General features: G+C 46.3%; 1 protein-coding gene across 1 annotated transcript; it reads right to left on the bottom strand.

The window, feature by feature from the left end:
* Positions 1–585: 585 nt before the first annotated feature.
* Positions 586–24,771, bottom strand: ERO1A (endoplasmic reticulum oxidoreductase 1 alpha). Its single transcript, XM_058026732.1, has 17 exons — positions 24,687–24,771; positions 21,309–21,577; positions 12,636–12,755; positions 12,004–12,087; positions 10,582–10,620; positions 9,423–9,499; positions 9,259–9,332; positions 8,492–8,612; positions 8,068–8,105; positions 7,245–7,256; positions 6,128–6,154; positions 5,889–5,981; positions 3,287–3,533; positions 2,308–2,377; positions 2,090–2,176; positions 1,685–1,818; positions 586–971 (listed from the first exon to the last, which is right to left on the bottom strand). Exons 1-17 carry the CDS (start codon positions 24,769–24,771, stop codon positions 911–913), a joined length of 1,638 nt encoding a protein of 545 aa, XP_057882715.1. The 3' UTR covers positions 586–910.
* Positions 24,772–24,777: the final 6 nt, after the last annotated feature.

The raw sequence follows: 24,777 nt of genomic DNA, 5'->3' as shown, positions 1-24,777 counted from the left end.
GTTGTTGTGGGTCTGGGCAGGGCCAGGAGCTGCCCTGGTCTCACATGTGGAGCCCTCCCAGCTCAGGGAGGCCCTGCCTGGTTCTGTGTCTCCATCCCGTGAGGTGCAATGTGCTCACACCAGTGTCCAGGAGACATTTCTGGCCAGGGGCTCTGCTTTGTCCTTGCCAGCACTGGCTCCCCCAAACCCAGCAGCACCTCCAGCCCTGGAGATTCCTTCATTCCTTCATTCCTTGCCCAGCTTCATCCACACCCACACAGCCAAAGCTCAGGCTGCCTCTTGTGCTCTCCCCACAGTTTGGGGTGGAAAGCAGAGGGGTTCCACACAGACCCAGCCTTGGAGGGGCTGTTTTGTTTTCCAGCAGCATTTCCCACACCCAAACCTGCCCTCAGTCCTTGCTGGATGGTGCAGCCAGGGCTGGAAGGAGCACCAGGAACTCCCTGTTGCCACAAGAAGAGCAATTCTGAAGAAGAGGATTTCACCTTGGGACAGCAGCAGCTCCTGCAATCCCTTGCAGTTGTTTTTGCATGCAGCAGAAGTTGGTGTGGGCACACTGTGAGTGCTTGGAATGATGGAGCAGACAAGGAATTTCCCCCAAATTTATTCAATGGCACAGTTCTTGCCCCACCTCCAGCTTCCAAAGGCAAGGCCATGGGTCTGATTCATCTTCAAATAGCACAGCAATATTTCAAAAAGAGTTATTCCAAATGATCTTCCAATATATAAAATAAAATTTACACGTAGTCCCCATTTTTATACCAAAAAATAGCTTTTTTTTTTTTTTTCCCTTTGTATAAAACATCTCCTCAGCAGGTAACAGACAATGAGGCCCAGCAAGTGGTTTCCATGGTTTAAGTCAGAGTGGTGCAATGATGGTGTTTGTCCTCAAATCTCTCTTTCTCCACTGAATTCACCTCATGTTTTGTAAGAGATTCCTGAAGTTTTCCAGTTCTTTCACGCTGGTTGAAACCCTGTGTGCAAGGAAAGCAAAGGGAAATGTTACAGCAACATTGATGTAGTGAATTATTTAAAACCTGGGAGAAAGGGGCTGCATCCAGCAAAGCTTCAAGCAGCTCTTGGGAAGAGAAGATTTGGAATTGCAGCTAAATTAGGTTGAGGTTACAACCAGGCCCTTCACTGTTCCCCTGCCTCTTTTCAAAGCAAACTCTGGGACTCACAGGGGAATGGGATGTTAAGGAACTCATCCTTGGAAAATCCTCTTTGCCAGAAACTCCTGGTCTCTCAACATCACAAAGAGCTCATGCATAACCAGAGTGTCCTGAAATCCCCTCTAAAGGCCTCATTATCCTCCTTTTCTGACAAAAACTCCTCATCCAGAGAGGCTGGACTGATGGGTTCCTGTTAAAAATGCCATCATGACCTGGGAATGAGCTGGGGAGAGGCTTAAGGAAAACAGCCCTTGCCTGGGACAATGTGCTCCAAGGACAGTCACACAGTCCCTTAAAAATGATGAAATTCTTTGTATCTCAGCATAAATGCTTCCTTGATTCCCTTACAGAAATGCAGAGTATAAAGAATATTTTAAACCATTCCAACTGTGGTACTCCACACCAACACCTGGTACCAGACTATGACCAGTGCAGGAGTCCCCACCAAAACTGCTGAAATTAGAGCTCAAACTGGGACTACACTGCAAAAGCAGAGGGGAAAGTCTCAAACTCACCTTCCAAAGGCATTAAATAAGGCCACAATTTCTTGTCTGGTCAGCTGGAAGCCATAGGAAGGGCCACTCTCAGGAATCTTCTCGATGAGGTTCTCTGAGAAGAGGATCTTCAGTGCTGTGCCCAAGCCCTGTGTCTGTGCAGGGATCAGAGAGGGGCCTTGAACAGCAGCATTCAAACCTCCCTCCTCCTCCTCCAGGCCAAGAGGATCTCCCTCCATGGAGCCAGGCTCTGCACCCTCCCCTCTCCTGCCTCATCCCAGTTTCCCAGGCTGAGCAAGCTTCCAGCTGCTCCCTGCTGCCTGCCCAGGTGAGGAATCAGCAGCCCTGAGCTCTATCCAGGGCCTGGTTGGGGTCCAAGGGCCAATCCCAGCCCCAGAGATCCCAAACATTGCTGACAAATCTCACCTGCAACTTCCCCCACAGCCGACACTTGAAGCAGCCAACACAGTCCATGATCTTGGAAATGTTCTTGAAGTGCAGCCTGAATTCCTCCTGGGGGGAAAGACATTCATGGTTAGGCATTAATTAGGGCTCTATCCAGGCATTAATCTGAATTAATCCTGGAATTCAGCAGGACTGAGGTAGGAAAAGCCTCCTGCAGTGGGGTCCTTGGCAGAAATTACCTTTAGTTTGGCAGCTTCCTTTTTATTCCCTGCAAAGAAGGAGTTTTCATCGAAATGCAGCGGGAAGGACCTGGAAGGGAATGATGAGAGTTGGATTTCTGCCCTCCTTGGATGTATGGCTGCAGTCAGGGCTGGGATGAACACAGCTGGGAGCCACTGGACATCCCCAGAGGGGTTTTCATCTGATATCCACTCCCAAGGAATGGAATGAGATGATTCAAGGTCCCTTCCAACACAAACCACCCTGGGATTTTATTTTCTCTTCAAATTTGTATTGATGTCATTCTAATTTGTATTTGATTGTATTTTCCCTTCCAATTTGAGCTGGCATCTCATCTTGGAGAGTTTATCACCAATTGCTCAATGGTTTTTAAGCAATTTCAGTGCTGACAGACAGAAGCACAGGAGGGTGAGGAGATAAATCAAACGTTGATCACTTTAGGAGACACCCATTTCTGTCTGGTTCCAATATCTTCCATTCCTTTTACTCCAAACTCCATCCACCAGCCCAAACCTCTGTTACCAAGATATTTAGGATTTTTTTTTTGTTGCAAACACGAAGCCAGGCCTGGTATCCCACAGATGACTCACACAGGTAGCCAATTTTAGGGCTAACACGTAGGCAGTTATTAAATTCAATTCTGCTAAATCCAAAAGGCAGCCAAGGCTATTAAACCATGGGACTAATTAAACTGTGGGACTAATTACTCAAATTTTGTAATTTGCATACAGATATTAATAATGTGTTCCCAGCAAAACTACACCACTGGTTCCATGTCCCTGCTCATGGCAAGGGGGCTGGACTAGACGACCTTTCAAAAGCTCTTTCCCAACCCAAACCACTCCATGTTTCCATGATCCTACTGCACAAATGGCTGCAGGAAGAAGCCAGAACTGCCTTTCCAGGAGCTTGACATGTCAGGTCAGGCACACAGGGATGGTGGCAGAGCCACTGTCCCCAGGCACTGAGTGCAATTACTTGGCCAGATGGAGAATTTCCAGCAGCAGGTGCTTCATCTCCGCGTCCTGGCGCTCGTTGCCGGTGTACAGCTGGAAGCCAGGGCGCTCAAAGAAGGGCAGCACCTTGGAGAGGGCCCTCAGCTCAATCAGGTACAGAAAATAAAGGTTTTTGAGTCTTCTGGGCCCTTCCCCACTGGTGAGGGCTTCATCAAACCTCTGCTGGAACTCCGTGACGTTGGGGCCCCATTTCTTCTCCGACCACGAATCTGAGACAGAAACAAACCCCAAAGCAGTGAGAGGTGGGGGGGTTTGTGGGACCCCCCAAAGGCTCTTTGGATGGGGACATCCCTAAAAAGTTCTGTGTAGAACTGAGAGACAAATGGGATATTTTGTTTTTTTGGTCTCTAGGTTGTTGCTGATTTTTTCTCTTTTCAATAGTTTAGTATGTTGTTTACATTCTAGACTTAGTGTATAAAGAGAAAGGTACTAAAAGTTCCAGGTTAGGTTGTTGTTTATTTTTTAACTAAAATGTTACAGGTTAGGTTGTTATTTTTTCTCTTATCAATAGTTTAGTATGTTGTTTAAATACTAGACTTAGTGTATAAAGAGAAAGGTACCAAAAAGCTACAGGTTAGGTTGTTGTTTATTTTTTCTCTTATCAATTTTATTTTTTCTCTTATCAATAGTTTAGTATGTTGTTTACATACTAGACTTAGTGTACAAAGAGAAAAGTGCTAAAAATTACAAGACACAAAGGTTTAAGGTCTTCTGAAGTTATTTTGTTTAATTAACTTTTAGAATGTATTTTATTTTTACCTTTCTACTAATAATTAATCATTTGTTTGTTCACCCAATATTTGTGTTGTGGTTCTTTCTAACCAATCACTCTGTGTTATTAATACTGTAAAAATAGAGTAGATGAAGAACAAGGAGGAGATCAGATAATGCTCAAAATCCTTCATCTTGTTTTTCTCTCTACCTCCAAACTAAAAACCCAAAACTCTGAGTTTTTGACGCTGTGATAAACTATACTAATATTTATTCCTGTACTAATTCACTATACTAATATAATTAATACTAATAAATATAATATAATATAATATAATATAATATAATATAATATAATATAATATAATATAATATAATATAATATAATATAATATAATATAATGTAAATATGATATGACATGATCTATAATATAATGTAATGTAATATAATATAATATAATATAATATAATATAATATATCATATCATATCATATCATATCATATTATATCATATCATATAATGTAATGTAATATAATAGAATATCATATCATATAATATAATATCATATAATAACATATAAATAACATAATATATAAATAATATATAATTAATACTAATAACTACTATAATTTATACTAATACTAATTCACTATACTTATATCTCACACACTTGTAGATCCCAATCATCCCAAAGTTTTGGAAGCTTTCCCCATGGAGGATGAAGGTTAAAAGCAGAGTTCCCCTGTATTTAAGATTATTCTATAAAATACATAGTGGAAGATATAAAAGTCATCCCAAGCTGATGCTGCAGCCCCAGCTCATCTCTTGCCTCTGATGTTTCCCACATTATCCCATCTCCCAACTCCAACCTGGCCTGACTCACATCCAGGTGAGGTCCAAGTGGGCTGCAGACACTTAAATACAATTATTTAGTTAAATATAAATGATTTTCCCAAATTCCATAGCAATCACTTTGATTTTCAAGTCCAGGGTTGAAACTGGGATTCCTCAGACCAGGTATTTATGGACCAAAGCATGGGAAGGAAATGGAAATGGAAGTGGAAATGGAAATGAAAATGGAAGTGAAAATGGAAATGGGACATGGAAATAACTGCTGGAAATGGAAATGGAAGTGAAAATGGAAATGGCTGCTGGAAATGGAAATGAAAATGGAAGTGGAAATAGAAATGGAAATGGAAATGGAAATGGAAGTGAAAATGGAAATGGGACATGGAAATAACTGCTGGAAATGGAAATGGAAATGGAAATGGAAATGGAAATGGAAATGGAAATGGAAATGGAAGTGAAAATGGAAATGGAAGTGAAAATGGAAATGGACATGGAAATGGCTATTGGAAATAGAAATGGACATGGACATGGAAATCAAAATGGACATGGAAATGGCTATTGGAAATGGACATGGTCATGGAAATGGCTGCTGGAAATGGACATGGTCATGGAAATGGTTGCTGGAAATGGAAGTGGACATGGAAATGGCTCAATGGAAATGGCTCAATGGCCTTGGGAAAGCCCAGCCAAGCATTTCCCAGTCCAGGTGAGGTTCTTGCTGGACTGACCATCATAAAACCAGGCTGGGAAGGAACAGCCTCAACCCACAGTCACTCCAAAGTAACCTTGGAGGAAGAACAGAGGGAATATTTGCTGGAAGGGCTGGTACAGAACATGCAGTCAGACCTGGAGGCATGAGGTAGCTGCATCCCTGACCCTGTTACAGCAGCTGGGTGCTGCAAGAGCACAAACTGGCCTGAGTCCTGCTGGAACAGGCTCCAAGCAGCACCTGGCAGAGCCATGGAGGTGTCAGTGAGGAGTGGGGCAGGAAGCAGGATTTACCTTGCAGGAGGTACCTGGCACTCAGGTGGATGTTGATGCTGGCGTGCAGACCAGAGATGAGCCTGTAGAAAGCTCTTTTCTCCACACAGACCCCTGCAAAGAAAAGGGCAGTTAAAGACACAGAAAGCACTCACTGGATTGTGAGGCAGGAATCTAATCCCACTGAGAGTGGCCACTAATCCCATTTCCCATCTCCTGTCCATCCCAGGAGGAGCAGCCACGTTCAGAGCAAGGATTACCTTTGAGCCACTTGTAAAACGTGTGCCCTGGAAAGAAATGAAAACACATCAGTGAGGGAACAGCCCGAGCCTGATGCCCTGAATCCACCTCCAGGCTGGCCCCAGAGGAGCCTCTGCCCACTCCAGTTTGCAGAAATTGGGAAAGGAGCATTAAAAGAGCAGGGAAAGAGTTTTCCTGCCCCCCCTTGTGAGTGATGCTTCCCTAACACAGCATGGCAGCAACTCAAACAGCACGTGGGCTTTCCCCAGGGGGCTGGGGGGGCACAGCAGGGAAAAACAAGGATCAGGGATTGCTTTCCTCTTGTGGCCACACTGGGGAGAGGGATATTTTTATGAAACAAACAAAGCAAGCAACCAAAAAAACCACAGAGTGCAACCGAGCGTGCAGAATGGCACAAGGCAGGGTTTCACGGTGCCTGCTCTGTGTGCAGGGAAGGGATCTGGAGATCAGGATTTGGGGATGGTCTGGAGACAGGAAAATGCTGTGGAGAAGGGAGAACTGCAGGGAGCAGCCCTTCCCAGGGCCTGACAGAGTTGGGCACCCCTCTCCTACAGCTCCAGATAATTCGGGATTATGAGTCTGTTCAAAGCTTTCTCAGTCATAAGCACTGAAAATATCCCAGAACAATTCCTGTCCCCAAAGGCTCCTCACACTTGAGTGACTGCCTTCAGACTGGACTTGTGCTGTTAAAAAAGTGCTGCTGGACTTTTTAAACCCTTCACAGGAGGATGGGCTGGGACAGCGAGCTCACAGGGATCTCCCTTCACTCTGCTGAGCAGGGACAGGACCCAGGGAAAGGTTCCACTATTCCAGAGGGTGCTGGCACTGCCCAGGCTCCCCAGGGAATGGGCACAGCCCCAGGGCTCCAGGAGTGCTTGGACAGCACTGCCAGGGGTCCCAGGGTGGGATTGTTGGGGGTCTGTGCAGGGACAGGAGCTGGGCTCTGATCCTTGTGATCCCACTCAGGATTTCCTACAATGCCATGCCTCCCATTCCTGGTTTTCCTGATGAATGATTTTGCTAAGCAGGTGCACGATCTGAGGCACAGCCTGTGACAGCAGGATAAGGACACCCCACTTGTTTCTGTTGGCAGTAAAAACAAACAGTGCCACTCACCTCCGTCATCTCCTGGGGAAAAACGCACAAGTGGTGGAGGGAGAGAGAGAAAAAGGGAATAAAAACATTACACACAACCAAAATTAGGCTCCAAAGTGCAACTGCTGCTCTGCTCATCTGCTGTGACAAGAGAAGGATCCTCTCCAGGGAGGTCTGGGAATGTTCTGAACACAGAAAGCCCAAGTGCAGCACTGAGGACACCGGATGAGAACAGTGCTGAGTAACCTGACCAGTGCAGGAGGGATCAATATTTGCAAAGGAAGTACAAGCTGATATTTCCAGGGACATTGCACATCTCCTTCAGCAGGAGAAGAGCCATCCCTTCCCACCAGGGTCACAGCAGGGGGGATGAGCAGCTCCATGATTCAGGGGGAAATGAGGAGCTGGTGGCAGAGGGTGCTGCTGGAGGTTGATGATGATCTCTTGTTCCCAAATCCTTCCCTGCTTTCACTGACCCTGCCTGGCCCTGGCTCTAGGGCAGAGCTGCTCTCTGGGTGGTTCCATGGAGGATCCAGCCAGGTTCTCATTTCCAGCCATCACAGGTGGTTTGGCACTGCCAACTTCAGGGACCCAGGGAGAGCTCAGCCCTGCTCCCAACCCCTTCAAAACTCACCTTTTTTCCAGGACTGCAAGATCAGACATTCTTTCTCCACAATGGATGCTAGAAAAACCCACTTCCAGGTGCCACAAAATTCTACACTTGGTCAAGAGCTACAAGATCTTTCTGATCTAGCAGGAGAAGGAGCCCAGGGAACATTTGCTGCTCCTGGAGCTGGGATCAGTTCACTACTAACCCACTCAGTGAGATAAATGAATGACTCACCTCTGCCAGATGCCAAAGGTCTTTTTACATTCTGAGGCCTAGGAGGAAGAAAAAAATAATTTAATTAAGAGATGTAAATTAGTTACTGTCTCTTGTGTGCACAAACAGAGCAGAGCAGAGGCAGCTACTTCAAACAGCCTGAGGGGATCCAAAATCCTCTCCATGCTTTAACTTTGCTCAGGAAGGGAAAGGATAGAGCAAAATGTGGGTTTCTGTGGGAGGTTGGTGTTGCTTTCTCCTTTTTTTTTAGGAAAAACAGAAAGGAAAAGTAAATTCTCTTCTTTTGGGGCAGCCACATGTCTTGTCCCTGGTGCATCCCACCCTGCACAGGCACTGGAGCAAAGAGGAAGATGAGGATTGATTTCTGCTCCTCTGCACAAACCAGCAGCCTCAGGCTGGTGGAACTGGACCCCACAGCACCTACTTGAAGCAGTTTTCCTCATAAATGCTGTTCCAGATTTTCCAGGCATCGGGGCCCTTGTAGCCAGTGTAACGCTCTGGGTTCAGGAGCAGATCCACGTACTCAGCATCAGGAGAATGGGTGTCTGTGGAGCACAGCTGCCTCAGGGACAACGATTTTCTCAGGGAAAATGACATTTCCCAAGGCTGACCCAGCCACCTCTGCCCCACCTTGCTGAACACAGCAAGGCCCAGAGCAGCAAGGAAGCTTTGTCAGAAATATTTGTGTATTATTTTCAAAATACTCAGGTCAGGGGGGTGGGAAGGAGCAGAAATGCTGTTTTGATGATATATTACTCTGGAATTGGGGCTGTTCAGCCTGGAGAAGAGGAGGTTGTGTAGAGCCCTCACAGCAACATTCCAGGATCTGAAGAGGCTACAGGGAGTGGGAGAGGAGCTCTCACTCAGGGTCTGTAGGGATAGGACACAGGGAATGGCTTCCCACTGACAAAGGGCAGGGATGGGTGGGATGTTGGGAAGGAATTGCTGGCTGTGAGGGTGGGCAGGCCCTGGCACAGGGTGCCCAGAGCAGCTGTGGCTGCCCCTGGATCCCTGGGAGTGTCCAAGGCCAGGCTGGTCAGGGCACCCTGGGATAGTGGAAGGTGTCCCTGCCATGGCAGGGAGTGGAATAAATGGGCTTTACAGTTCCAACCCAAACCATTCCATGATTTAAAGCTGTGCAGAAGTGCACAAATCCCATGCCAGCCTTGCCATCCCTGCAGGTGCCCATACCATCAGCCTCACAGAAGCTGTCTGAGGAGTCGTCGTGCTCTGCCCACTGCAGCACTGCCTGCCGAGTTTCCTTGCTGCAAAAAACGAGGGGAAAACTCTCAGAGAGGGCTCTGATCCCAGATTTCCTTCAGGACAAGGAAGGATTATGGCAAAGGAAGTCAAACCTCAAAGAATCATCCACAGCTCCGAGCCTCTTGGCCTCCTCACACTCCTCGGCGAGGCTGTTGGCTTCTTCTGAGTACTGGGTTGGAAAGCAAAGGGGTGGGGAGGGATGAGGGTTAAAAAATAAATTATTTTCTGTTTTAATTTAGCCTTCAATGCACTATTAACAGAGGTTAAGCCCCAGGAAGGCTTTCATGGTTCAGCCTCACTGTGTTTGTACAGGATGTCCCAAAGGTTTGTGCAATGCTGACGAGTCTTGCAGCCCTGGCAGTGCCTTGGGAGCTTTGTGTGCCTGGTGACACCAACTCCTGAGGAGATGGCAGAACACCTGGCTCCATCCAGCACAGCCACCTCACAGCCTCTGTGCTCTCCAAGCACTTGAAGAGAGTAAAATTCCAAGTCTAAAGAACATTCTGACATTTACTGAGCCACGCTAAAAGCCTGGGGGCAGATTTGGGTTCCTCATGACAGAAAAGACGTTGAGAGGGTCCAGGGAAGGGAATGGAGCTGGGGAAGGGAATGGAGCACCAGGAGGGGCTGAGGGAGCTGGGAAGGGGTTGGAGAATCCCTGAGGAGCCGGGCAGGGGCTGCAGAATCCCTGAGGGAGCCGGGCAGGGGCTGCAGAATCCCTGAGGAGCTGGGCAGGGGCTGCAGAATCCCTGAGGAGCTGGGCAGGGGCTGCAGAATCCCTGAGGAGCTGGAAGGGGCTGCAGAATCCCTGAGGAGCTGGGCAGGGGCTGCAGAATCCCTGAGGAGCTGGGCAGGGCTCACCTGGAGCAAAGGAGGCTCAGGGGCCCTTGTGGCCCTGCACAGCTCCTGCCAGGAGGGCACAGCCGGGGGCTCGGGCTCTGCTCCAGGGAACAGGGACAGGACAAGGGGAAATGGCCTCCAGTTGTGCCAGGGGAGGTTTAGATTGGATATGAGGGAAAATTCCTTCCTGGAAAGGGTTGCCAGGCATCAGAAGGAGCTGCCCAGGGTGGTGGGGGAGTTCCCATGCCTGGAAGTGATCAAGCCCCACATGGATGTGGTACTTGAGGGGCTGGTGCAGTGACAGCTGGGCTCGATGATCTTCCAGGTCTTTTCCAACCTTGTCACTTCTGTGGCACAAAACTGGACCACAAAACAAACCCCCCTCATCCTTTTGTGCTCAGCCACACCCACCTTGTAGCTTCCAGCTCTGATTCCATCAGGGACTTCATCCTGAAAGGCAAAACAAGGCAAGTGCCACCTGTGGGGCTGGTGAGACCCCTCAGCCCCATCTCTGGGAAAGGTCTGGGGTGTCACCCCAGCTGCCAGAGGTGACCACAGCACTCAGCCCAGCTTGCAGCACATCCAACCCCTCACTCCTCCCCACACCAAGGAGAAGAAACATTCCTAGTGGTTTATTTTGATTGTGTTTTTAATCTATCACAAGATTCCTCTTCTCCAAAGGTCTGAAGCCTTCCTCAGGTGCTACATCAGGTTGTGCTTTGCTTATCCCAGCAGGAATTTGGGAAAGCCAGGCAGGAACCCAGGTGCCTCCTCATATTTTTCATCTACCAGCCCCTGACACATGATATTCCAAACTTCCCTCTGACCATTCCATCATGGAATGTCAGCCCCACACAACCAGCCCCAAAATTCTCCTCAACTTCTATTTTCTCCAGGAGTAGGAAGGCAATAGAACCATTTCTACAGGAGCAAATGCTGTGATGGTAAAAAGAAAAATTAAGCAATAAGAGTTATTTTTATTACTATTATTTAATTAAGAACAGCAGGGACAGTCAGTTCTTAAAATAAGAACAACTTTCAGCTAAAACTTAGGTAATTGTAACAGAACTCCATCACATTACTCATAATCACTACCAAAAATAGATTTTTTTTTTTTTAAGGAAGAAAAAGTTATTTAAACAACATTTAGGGTTATTTTGAGGTGTAAAAAAAACCAACTTCATAATTCCATTTTAGAACCCAAGAGTGAGGGAGTAAGACAGTCTGTGCTGGCTGTCAACACCAAAACATGAAATGTCCCCAAAGGGGCCACCAAGCTGTGACTCCCTCACCTCCTGAGCCCTGGTTTTGGGCAGACATCTGCACTCAGGGGGTTTTCTTACAGCTGAGGGAACAAAACCCCTTTGTCCAGGATACAGGGACAGGAGTGCCCTTGGAAATGGGATGCTCAAAGAGCCATTTCTCCTACAACAGGGCTGGGAAGCTCTGAGAGAAATTCATCAGCCAAAATTAAATCACAGTGCAGCTCATGGGCAACAAATTCTGTCAATTAACACAAAAACTATAATGGATTTGCCCTGAAAACTAATTACTAATGGAAAAATAAAGACCAGGAGAAGTTTTTGGCTGTTTGCAGAGGGTCAGCTGTTAAAATCCCAGCCTGCCTTGAAACTTGAATTAGTATCATTACAGAATTTAGGATTTTGGCCTTTCTTAGGGCCAGCAGTGTTGCTGCACCCATGAAAGATCCATCAGAGCCCCAGTTTTGCTGTAACTAAAATAACAAAGTTCAGTCACTTGTTTGCTGTTAACTCTTGCCCTGCAAAAGTTAAATAAATAAAGAAAAGGTAAAAGAATGGATTTGGCACTTACAGAGGGGCAGGGCTGCACAGCACAGTCTCTCATCCCACAGTGGCTGTTGTCCTCCCAAAAGGGACAAGGTTTCTGTAGGTTTACCTGCAAAGAACACATCACCCTGTTCAATAACTCATCTCCCCCTTGCAGCCAAGCCAACCTTCCCAGTTTTCCAAGAAAACTCCAAGTTCTGCACTTGTTTGTTCCAACCAGCAACTCCTTGGTGACCCAGAATCCACCTCATGGAATCCAATCCATGGAATCTCTGGCAGCAACAGCCACCAGTGAACCTGAGGGTCTGGAACTGATGCAGGTTTTCCATGGGGAATCCTCTCATTATGGATCATAAATTAAATTGCTCATCAGCGTCTTTAAATCACAGCTCACCAAAGGAACTCCTCTCACTGATGTGTTGCTGAAGAGGCAAAAATGGATAAGAAAATATCTTTGGAATCCTCTTAAAAGTACATTGCATCTTATTGAGATTCTCCTCATAACAGAAGGCTCCAACTGACTGAGTGCACCCTTAAAAGATCAGGGTTAAAATGCAGGTGTCTGATTTTAAAAAGATCAGCAGTAAGTTCACAGGAGATTAAAAAAAAAAAGGCAGCAGCACACAAATAAATACAATTCTTGCAAGAGAGAATGACCTTGTAATATCTAAAATAGTCACTTTTCAGGAGTTGATTCAGTCTAGGGAAAAGTTTGTAGTTGTTGAAGGCATCGATGGTTTCTACATCACAGGTGCAGTCATCTAAATAACCAGTAACCTGGGGAGAAAAAAACAATAAAATCACAATCAACATCATCAAAAATAAGAAATCAAATACAACAACTAAATATATAACAAATATAAACAACTCAGCCAGGGCTTTTTAACACTGCAGAGAATGAAATAATTCCTAATTTTCTTTCCTTTTCCCAGCAAGCCAAGTTAAGTTTAAGCAGAAGGGACATGGCTGCAGTGAGCACAGGCTGCCAGCTCAGGTCCCTCCTGGGTGAGCCTCAGGAAGCCATTCCTGGAGGATAACAGGGAGGTAGAGCTGCAGTTTGCATGTGGGACCAGTCAGGCAGCAATGCCACAATGCCAGCCCCAAAGAAACTCCTTTGGTTCATCAGTATTGGTTTGGTTTGGTTTGGTGTGGTTTGGTTTGGTTTGGTTTGGTTTGGTTTGGTTTGGTTTGGTTTGGATTGGTTTGGTTTGGTTTGGATTGGTTTGGTTTGGTTTGGTTTGGTTTGGTTTGGTTTGGTTTGGTTTGGTGTGGTTTGGTTTGGTTTGGTTTGGTTTGGTTTGGTTTGGTTTGGTTTGGTTTGGTTTGGTTTGTTTTAATAAGGTTTGGTTTGGTTTGGATTGGTTTTGATTGGTTTGGTTTGGTTTGGTTTTCTCAGGTTTGGTGTGGTGTGGTTTGGTTTGGTTTAATCAGGTTTGGTTTGGTTTGGTTTGGTTTTGTTTGGATTGGTGTGGTTTGGTGTGGTTTGGTTTGGTTTAATCAGGTTTGGTTTAATCAGGTTTGGTTTGGATTGGTTTGGTTTGGTTTGGTTTGGATTGGTGTAGTTTGGTGTGGTTTGGTTTGGTTTAATCAGGTTTGGTTTGGTTTGGTTTGGTTTGGTTTGGTTTGGTTTGGTTTGGTTTGGTTTGGTTTAATCAGGTTTGGTTTGGTTTGATTTGGATTGGTTTGGTTTAATCAGGTTTGGATTGGTTTGGTTTGGTTTGGTTTGGTTTGGTTTAATCAGGTTTGGTGTGGTTTGGTTTGGATTGGTTTGGTTTGGTTTGGATTGGTTTGGTTTGGTTTGGTTTGGATTGGTTTGGTTTGGTTTGGTTTGGTTTGGATTAGTTTGGTTTGGTTTGGTTTGGTTTAATCAGGTTTGGTGTGGTTTGGTTTGGATTGGTTTGGTTTGGTTTGGATTGGTTTGGTTTGGTTTGGTTTGGTTTGGTTTAATCAGGTTTGGTTTGGTTTGGTTTGGTTTAATCAGGTTTGGTGTGGTTTGGTTTGGTTTGGTTTAATCAGGTTTGGTGTGGTTTGGTTTGGTTTGGTTTGGTTTGGTTTGGTTTAATCAGGTTTGGTTTGGATTGGTTTGGATTGGTTTGGTTTAATCAGGTTTGGTTTGGTTTGGATTGGTTTAATCAGGTTTGGATTGGTTTGGTTTGGATTGGTTTGGTTTAATCAGGTTTGGTTTGGTTTGGTTTGGTTTGGTTTGGTTTGGTTTGGTTTGGTTTGGTTTGGATTGGTTTGGATTGGTTTGGTTTGGTTTGGTTTGGATTGGTTTGGATTGGTTTGGTTTGGTTTGGTTTGGTTTGGTTTGGTTTTTGGTTTGGTGTGGTTTGGTTTGGTTTGGATTGGTGTAGTTTGGTGTGGTTTGGTTTGGTTTGGTTTGGTTTGGTTTGGTTTGGTTTGGTTTGGATTGGTCTGGACAGGGCTGGGAGCCCCCTGGGACAGTGGAAGGTGTCCCTGCCATGGCAGGGGTGGCACTGGCTGATCTTCAATGTCCTTCCATCCCAAACCATTCCATGACTCTGTGATGAGTGCAGCAGTCCCCCTGCTGGCCTCAGAGAGCCATCTGGCACAAAAACATCTGCTCTGCATCTGCTGGATCCTTCTTGCATCATCCTGAACTACTCAACAGGCTTTGTGCAAGCCCTGAAGGAAATAAAACCAACAAAGAAAGAAGCAGTGCAAACTCAGCTGTGGTTTCCTGACACATCCATTACTGGCAGATTACAAAGTTGCTCAACACAGAAGTAATTTTGCTTCCCCCACACCCCCAGTGAGTCCTTGGGGAAATCAGAGAATCCTGGAATCATCCAGGATGGAACAGATCACTGAGTTCAACCAGCACTGCCCATGTCCCAGGTGCCACATCCAGGGAGATTTTAAATCCCCCCTGGCAGCTGTGCCAGGGCTGGACAAACCTTTCCATGGAGGAATTTTCCCCAATATCCAATTTAAAGCTCCTCTGCTACAACTTGAGGCTGTTCTCCCTCCTCCTGTCAGGAGCTGTGCAGAGCCACAAGGGCCCCCTGAGCCTCCTCTGCTCCAGGCTGAGCCCCTGCCCAGCTCCCTCAGCCTCTCCTCACAATCCAGCAAGAGCTACACAACAACTGAAATAAAATTCTATTTACCAGCATGGAAATGGAGCAGAGAGGAGGATGCAGAAATGGAGCACAGAGTCACATGAAATGGGGAGGTGGGGGAAAAAATAGCCACAATTCCCCACCCCACTGGAATAACTCTGCTTTGTTGAGGCAGCATGGTTTGGAGGCTCACTCACATTTTCAGTGTTTACACTGCAGCTCGGTGTGTCACCCTCACACATTTACTGGATTCTGTCCTGCATTTTGCACACTAATGAAGATTAGCAGTGATTTAAGATTTCCCCTAACCTGAATCACCCTTGTAAAAACAAACAGCAGCAATTTGCTAATCCAGTTACCCAATTTAAAGCTGTTGCAAATTTATATAGACATTATAAAAAACACATCAAAACAACAAACCACAGGCACTAACCAACCACATCTTTATTTCCTGAAATCTTTACATCCTTCAAGGCAGGAAGCTTAAAGGTTGGGTCTAAAAGTGACCTAAAAAAGGATTTGGGGATAATCTTCAGCTGCACTCTGTATCCAAAGGAATGACATCCCTGTAAAAGTGGGAACATTGGAGTTCCCACCCACTGGCAGCACCATTTGGGCCAGGTCTGGTTTTGTTATGTCTGGTGACCAATTCAAGCCAGAACCAAGCTCGTCCTGAATAAAATCCAGAGATGCAAAACTAACATCACTTTTTTTCTTGTCAAGCCAAAAGAGATGACAGCAGCTCACGTGGACTTAATTTTATTTGGTTTGCATACCCTGCAGGCAATTAAATAATTCAGTTTGCAGGATGAACACTGCATGGGACTACACACAAGAAAGATTCTTGACTGAAATGACATGGAAGTTATACACTGAAAGATCTGAGCTTGGGGCTTCAGCTGCAACCTTGTAATCTAACTTTGTCTTCTAGTAGTAGGAAAAGATGTCAGAGAACAGGAAAACAGTGCAAGAGGAGCTGGAAATAAATGCATGAATGGATAATATCACTGTACTACTTTCTCCACAAGTTGTCTGTGCTCTACCCCACCAGGGAAGCACTGCAAGATGATCCCAAATCCTTAGGACTGGATGGGGGTTGTGTTTGGAGCTCTCCAAATCCCAGTTTATTATAATCCCAGCCTCAGGGCCACCCCGAACACACCTGTGGGGGCAAGGGGCAAAGGGAAAGGTGCTGGGAAAACTCCACATCTGCTCAATCCTCCTTCCTCCAAGCATTTCAGCCAGAATGGGTAAAAATGGGCAATTTCCCCAGGCTGTGTGTGCACAAACTACAGCCAGAGGAGCACAGAAGAGAAGCAGCACCAAGAGCTGAGGCTCCTCAGAGCCCTGGTGAAAGCCCCAGTGATGCCCAGCTTGAAGCTGAGCCACTTCAACACTCAGGGAAGTGGCAGTGCCAGATCATCTGGCAGGATTTCTCTTCATTTCAGAGGTTCCCTCTTGCTCCATGACCCCCCAGAACCTAACACTCAGGGAAGTGGCAGTGCCAGATCATTTGGCAGGATTTCTCTTCATTTCAGAGGTTCCCTCTTGCTCCATGACCCCCCAGAACCTAACACTCAGGGAAGTGGCAGTGCCAGATCATCTGGCAGGATTTCTCTTCATTTCAGAGGTTCCTTCTTGCTCCATGACCCCCCAGAACCCATTTTTCAGCCCTCACCTGGTTTGGGACTTTACCTCCTGCTGCCAGAGCAGCTGAGCTCCGTGTCAAACGTGCCCTCCTGTGGGTGGTACCCTAAAACACCTCCTCCCACCCCACAAACAAAATATTTACCTACATGCCCAGCCTGTGCCAAGGAGAGCAGCTGTTTGAGATAGAGCAGGGATGGATCAGCCCCCAGCACGTGCCATGAGCCTGCTGGCACCATGAATCACCAGCTGAGGGGTTTGCTCTATCTGCCCTGGCTGTGAGAGGCTGGCAGGAGGCTGAGGGGCAGGGCAGGGCTGTGCCAGTGGGACAGAGCAGCAGGAGTGGCTCTGGTGTTGAGTGAGCTCCAGGGTGAGGTGCCACAACCCCAAAATCCAACCTCCACCCCATGTGCTGGGAACACCAACAGCAGGGACTGTGCAATCCCTGGGTTTGGCCTCTGCTCCACCTTCCTTCCCCTCCATGCTGCTCCTCCCACCTCCTTCTGCTGCTCTGAGTGTCACAGGAACATCCCCTGAGCAGTGGATTTTGGGATCTCCTTGAGCTGTGTCCCACACCACAGCCAGGCTGGAAAGGAGAACTTCTCCCTGCATCTCTCCCACCACAGCCAGGCAGGAAAGAAGGAGCACTTCTCCCTGAATCTCCCACCAAAATCAGGCAGGAAAGAAGGAGAACTTTTCTCTGCATCTCCCATTACAGGCAGGAAAGAAAGAAGGAGAACTTTTCCTACATCTCCCATTACAGGCAGGAAAGGAGAACTTTCCCTGCACCCCCCACCACAGCCACAACAGGGCACAGGGAAGGGAGTGCCACAGAGGCTGAGGGGTTGGGTTTAGCCTGTACCAACTTCCCTGGCACTGCCTGCTCCTCTGGACAAGTCCCAGGCTGATGGTGAGCAGATGCCTTCCCTGCTCCCTCAGCAGAAGTTTCCTGGCACAAAGGAGCTGGATTTCCATGATCCCTGTGGGTCCCTTTTCTATGATTCCATGAAATTATTTCCCTTTCATCTTTTCCAGTGCACTTGGGCAGGTTGCTGGCAGCCAGCTGAGCACAGCCACTCCTGCACCTGCCCTGGAACCTTTATCTGCCACTCCAGGTGTTTGTCCCCATCTTCTGCCCAGAAAACAAGGACTCGGTTTCCCAGAACTCACACAGAAGTGAATCTCACATGGGAGACCCAGGATGGGGTCAAACCAGGGCCTGAAGGGCTGTCACAGCACCCCAGAATGGTTTGGGTTGGAAGGGAGCCTAAAGACCATTTAGTTCCACCCCTACCATGCCAGGGACACCTCCCACCATCCCAGGCTGCTCCCAGCCCTGTCCAGCCTGGCCTGGGGCACTGCCAGGGATCCAGGGGCAGCCACAGCTGCTCTGGGCACCTGTGCCAGGGCCTCACAACTCTCACAGCAAGAATTCCCAATTCCCAATCTCCCACCCATCCCTGCCCTCTGGCACTGGGAGCCATTCCCTGTGTCCTGTCCCTCCATCCCTTGTGAATCCTCTCTGTCCATCTTTCCTTTTTTCCATCTCCCTTCAGGTACAGGAAGGTCACAATTAAACCTCCCTGAAGTGTTTTCTTTTCCAGGCTGAACAATCCCAACTCTCCCAGCCTTTCCTCCCAGGAGAGCTGCCCTGATCATCTTGGTGGCCTCCTCTGGACTCCACCAGCTCCATGTCCCTCCTGTCTGCAAGGACACAGAGCAGGACACTGTTCCAGCAGGGATCTCACCAGAGCAGAGCAGAGGGGCAGAATGTACCCCCAAAGATCTTCTCTCCACCTGGAAACTCCTCCTGAAGAGCAGAGCTCCTCTTTGCCAGAGAAATGGGAGCTGTGCTAGGAATGAATCCCTGCCCCAGAGGCTGCTGAGTGAACACCAACCCCACAGGAACACAAGGACAGCCTGAAAACCTGCCCAGGTGCCAGGGAGGAAACTCTCCACGGCCACACTCACCCCTAATGACAGCATCCTGCCCACAGAAACATTCCCAAAGGCAGCCAGCCCTCTGCCAGACAGGAAACCTTCACAAAATCCCCTCTGCCAAACACCTGCAGCACATCCTTAATGCAGCTGCATCAGCCTGTAAACAGCAAATGAACAATAATTACCAGGAATATACAGGAGACAGCCATGGCTGACTAAAGCTCTGATGCAAACAGGAATATCTCGAGGGGGGGATGAGCTGCCTGTAAAATTTGAGGGGATTTTGATATTGGAATGTTAATCAGAGCTTGGGAAGCAGAAAGCAGCATTTGAAACAGCAGTGTTTGCAGCAACAGATGGATGTTTCTAATAAAGGTTTCAGGGCTGCTTGGTCTCTAAGGAAGGGAGGTAAAATAACAGTGCCAAAAAGCAGGTGAGGCATTGCCCTGGGTGCAGAGCAACACCCATTCCAGAATCACTGCCTGCTGGAGTCAGCACTTGGAATATTGCTGGAGCAGCACTCCCAAAAGTGGCCCTTGTCACCTTGTCACCTGTCCCTGGCAGACAAGTCACAGCTCCTCCAGTCACCCACACTGAGGCTTCTGCCCCTCATGAGGCAGCAGGAGGTGGCTCACAGGAGGAACCAGAGCTGTACCAGGCCTGCAAGGAGCTAAACAAAGGGGGCAAAGCAGATCATTGAAGGCTGGCCCTGTGTTTTCTTTGGTGGCAAATAAAAACCACCAGACCAAGTGGATCAGCAGATTAATTTTAACCAAAAGATGAGGCAGCCCTCAGGTGTGATTTAAAAGGTTTGGTGGTTGGAAAGGCTGAGAAATGCTGCCCTACATGACACCTTTTCCTAAAGGTAATAAAAAATCCTGCTCTAAACATTTTAGGGAAAACCAGGGTGCCCCACAGAATGCAAAGTGCATTGCAAGAAGCCAGCAGTGCCCAGAGCAGCACAGCAGCTCCTCCAGCCCCTGGCAGTGCCTGCCATGCCAGAATGCCAGTTCAGCAGTGGTTACAGCTCCTTATCCCATTCCACACTCCTGACTCAACATCCAAACCTCTCTGCTTACAGGAAGCTGCAAGGAAAAACCCTGCAGAGATGCAGAATCTACAGGCATGTTTTTCTTTTATCAATTCTTTATCAGCAGAGTTTTTATTTACCATTTCCACAGGAAGCTGAAAGTGTCAAGAGCCACCCCAGAAGGCAAAGCCAAAGCCAAGAGTGTAATTCCATTTGTTTTCTTTCCCCATTCTCAATTCCTGACCCACATTTAAGGACTAGAAATTTAATACAGCAAGAGTAGCCTTTACAAAAGCTTCCTGTTTTTAAAGGCAACAAAATAAAGGGCTGAAGACATTGTGACATCCTCACTCCTTGATCTTGCAAATGTGCTTATCACAGGAATTATTCAGGTTGCAAAGGACCTCAAAAACCATTTTATGTCACCCCTGCCATGGGCAGGGACTCCTTCCACTGTCCCAGGGTGCTCTAGGCCCTGTCCAACATGTCACATCATAACCACTAAGAAATCAGATGCAATATTCTTACAAGCAGGTCGTGTAGAGCAGAAACTTTTTTTTTTTGTGGTTCCTCAGCGTGAATAAAGGACTAATTTGCTCTCAGAGTAGCATGGAAGAGATGTGTTCAGAAGAAGAACCTGGCCTTGGGCACTTCCAGGGATCCAGGGGCAGCCACTTTGCTTGTGCAAAGTGCTGTCAGAAGGAACTGACACACTACAGAGTGATCTCTTCCTTAAATCCAGGCTTGGTACCCAGCTCTCCCATTTCTGTACCTCAGCAGAAGCTGCACTGAGTGCCCAGCGACACCCCTGGCACACAACACGAGGAATTAACCCCAGAGGAGTTGTAGGGAGCAGAGCAGCCCAGCTCCCACCTGGGCATGGCAGGGCAGGGTGGCAGGAGAATCCTGGACAGCAGAGCTGGGAGAGCAGCAAGGCAGGAGAGGGGATGGAGCAGCTGCCAGGGATAGCAATGATATCCCTGAAACATCCCAGGAGAGGCACCTGGGCAGCTGGGGAAGAAATGCTCAACAAGTTGGAGCACTCCCCTCTACCGACGGGAGCAGGGAGAGAATACAGTTAAGGTGGCATGGAAGAGAACCACAGAACCCTGGAATGGTTTGGGTTAGAGAGGACTTCAAAGCTTATCCAGTCCTGGGACACCTTCCATCATCCCAGGGCGCTCCAAGCCCTGTCCAGCCTGGCCTTGGCACTTCCAGGGATCCAGGGACAGCCACAGCTGCTCTGGGCACCCTGTGCCAGGGCCTGCCCACCCTCACAGAAAGATTCCCTTCCCAATCTCCCATCCATCCCTGCCCTCTGGCACTGGGAGCCATTCCCTGGCTCCTGTCCCTCCATCCCTTGTCCCCAGTCCCTCTGCAGCTCTCCTGGAGCCCCTTCAGGCCCTGCCAGTGGCTCTGAGCTCTCCCTGGAGCCTCCTTCAGGTGAACACCCCCAGCTCTCCCAGCCTTTCCACCCAGCAAAGCTCCCGCAGCCCTCGGAGCATCTCGGAGCCCTCCTGCGCGCTCTCCCCAGCAGCTCCGCTCCCTCCCCACGCCGGGCACCCCCGACCTGCCCACCGAACCCGCGCCCAGCCTCCCTCCCGCTGCCAACCGTGCCCGGGCCGTGCCCACCTGGCAGAAGCAGCTGGGCCGGGCGGCGCGGGGCAGCGCCAGCAGCGCCAGCAGGACGAGCCGTGCCCGCAGCCCCGGCAGGACGGGCCGTGCCCGCAGCCCCGGCAGGACGCTCCCGCTCGGTGCCGCCATCTCCGTGCGCGCTCGGCCGGGGCTCGGCGGGGCCGCCCCGCTCGCACCGCCCCGCCCGGGGCGCGGCCCGGCGGCGACGCGCGGAGCTGCACGGAGCGAGCGGGGCACGGAGCGAGGGCACGGCCCGGCCCGGGACACTGCGGGACACGCACAGAGAGCGCTCCGCAGCGGCGCGGGTTCGCTACGGGTGATAACAAGAATGATCCAGCCTGTCGGATGATGTTGTTTTGAGTTTGGGTTTTTTTGGTTTGTTTGTTTTGGTGTTTTTTTTTTTTTTTTACTCAAAGGTGTTTTAAAAAGTTTTATTCTATTTGTAGTTTCGTTTGAAGGGTGAGATAATGCAGATGTTATAATTCACGCTATTACAATCAGAAGCTATTTATTTCTTAATTATACTATAATATACATATTATACTATACTATATTATATTGTATATATTATATTATATTATATTATATTATATTATATTATATTATATTATATTAGTTATATTATATTATATTATATATGTTATATTCTATTCTATTCTATTCTATTCTATTAATAATAATATAAAAATAAAATTAATTAAATATTAATCTAATTTATATGTATTATATATATTATATATATACATATATATAATAATATATGTAGTATATTATATATAGTATACATAATATATATGTGTGTGTTATATGTATATATAATGTACATATTGTGTATTATATTGCATTCAATTAATTACTATATATATAATATAATATAATATAATATAATATAATATAATATAATATAATATAATATAATATAATATAATAATGTAATATATAATATATGTAATATATATTATATGTAATATATATAATATATATTATATGTAATATATATAATATGTGTATTATATATATATATAATGTACTTATATTATATTATATCATATTACATTGCTATATATTATATATAGTAACATAATATAATATAATATAATATAATATAATATAATATAATATAATATAATATAATATAATATAATATATATCATATGTGTGCATTATTATATGTATATCATAATGTACATATTATGTCATATTCTATTCTATTCCATTCTATTTATTACTATATATAAGAACAGAATAGAATAGAATAGAATAGAATAGAATAGAATAGAATAGAATAGAATAGAATAGATGTGTATTATTATACATGTATATAATGTACATATTATGCTATGTTATATTATACATATATTGTAGTGTATATTTCTTAATTACACTCCATAATACACTACAAGCATTTCATGACTTATCAGTTTAGGCCACACCATACTGTAAATGTTTTAAAGCTTACCACTCAAAATTACTTTTTGTGGGTCTTAATACAATGTATCTTTCATAGTTCAGTTTTTCTAAAGTACTTAATTTTTTTTGTAAGGTTGTCCTTTAAAACTTCTTTCTATTTCTATCTTAACAATATCTCTCCTATTCCATAACATTTCTAAATTAATATTTCTTACCTTAAAATTTATATACAAATCCTTACTATATAAAAACCTTCGATCAGGTTTAAAAATTTTCTACAAATCTATTTCTTGCATGCTAAAAGGACAAGATTTCCAGTGCTGGTGTGCTCCTGGCCAACAGCCAAAGAACACTCCGGTGTGTACAGCCAGTGTTACCTTTATCCTGTTAGTGCTGAGGTACATGAATATTCACGTGTCTCATGCATTATTCAAACATTCTTTCTGACTTTCTGATGCTTTGGGAACTCCTTGGTTTGACTTCTTCACACTCCGGGTCATCTGCACGACATCCTGTGTTTCGGGTCAATGTGTTTCATTTCTTCTTGTGTCTCCATCCTGCTGTTTCACATCCTCTGATAAGGATTTAGTATTAAATTAAATTAAATTAAATTAAATTAAATTAAATTAAATTAAATTAAATTAAATTAAATTAAATTAAATTAAATTTAACATGGTACTCTCTGCTCTGGTTTGTGCCATGGTTATCACCTGGACAGGTTGATTACTGGATGGCCTTACACAGTTTTAGTTACACAAAAGCCTTTTCACATATTGTACAATACATTCATCACACCATTATTTCCATAAGTGATACATAAATATTATATTTCTGTTCTATTATATTAATAGATATTATATTTCACAACTATTTCTGTGAGCAATAGTTGTGCATACTTAAACTGATAGATTATATTATATTAACAAGCAGATAAAGAGTTATAATTTATACTTTTAACATTACTACTACTACTACCACTACTACTACTACTACTACTATTATTATTGTTATTATTATTATTATTTACTTATAATCACTAACAACATGCAAAATCTAATACATAAATGCACAAGCCAATATTACCTGGCAATTTTTCAGTCACACAGTGGCACTGGAGGGACATGGGGCTGGCAGTGCTCCTGGCCCCACTCTTTGGGGGAATTTGGGGTGCAGCCCCCCAGCCCCATGGGCTGACAGATGAAGATCAGATCCAAATTTTTGTTATTAAAAATAATAAAACACATGCAATGTCCCCAGTGTGTTGTGGGATGTTTTGTCTCCACCACGAATTTACAGCTACAAAGGGACAGAGAAGAAGGTGCCAATATCCAGCCCACAGCAGCTGTTGGTCTGCCTTGGGAATTGTTAAAAATAGCTTAGAAACTGTTGTAAGATAGTTGATAGATGGTTAAGCACGTACTGTTCATTTGGTTATTATATAGCATAGCTCAGTAAAGCGCAGCACGAGCCAGCCTGGACAAAACTGTAATGGGCAATCAAGCGCCTTAAGTGAAGGATCTAAAAAGAAACCAATCCAAAGGGACAAAAAACGGGATAAAAAGGGGCTTTTGACCCACTGAATTGTGCCAGGACATCGAGGACATCATCGGTACCATCGCTGCTGAGCAGCGCCAGCGCTGCTCCATCCTTGAGGGAACGCTCCTGCTTGGCCCGGGCCCCCTTGCTTTATGCCTTTCTTTTTTCATAATAAATACTGAAATCACTTTAGTACCGGGAGCCTGCTCTCGTTTGTATCAGGAACGCCCCACAAACTGCCCACAGCAGGAGATGGGACGGACTTCAGGGTCCCTTCCAACCCAAACCATTCCATGACTGCTGGAGCTCCATGAGGTCTCCCCGCACCTCCCCTGCCCACACTCCGCGGCCGCCCTTGACCCCACGCTCTGAGCCTGGCACAGCCCGGTCCCATCGCAGCCGCTGCTCGTGACACTCGCGGCGCCTCACGACAGCAGCCGCCTGTCGCGATAGCCGCAGTCCTCCGCGGCGGCAGGGGGCGCTGCGCGGCGCTGAGGGCCGGCGCCGCCGCCATGGCCCT

The sequence above is a fragment of the Melospiza georgiana genome, chromosome 6, assembly GCF_028018845.1.
Source record: "Melospiza georgiana isolate bMelGeo1 chromosome 6, bMelGeo1.pri, whole genome shotgun sequence".
Classification (NCBI taxonomy): Eukaryota; Metazoa; Chordata; class Aves; order Passeriformes; family Passerellidae; genus Melospiza; species Melospiza georgiana.
This window is presented reverse-complemented; position numbering and strand designations above follow the sequence as displayed.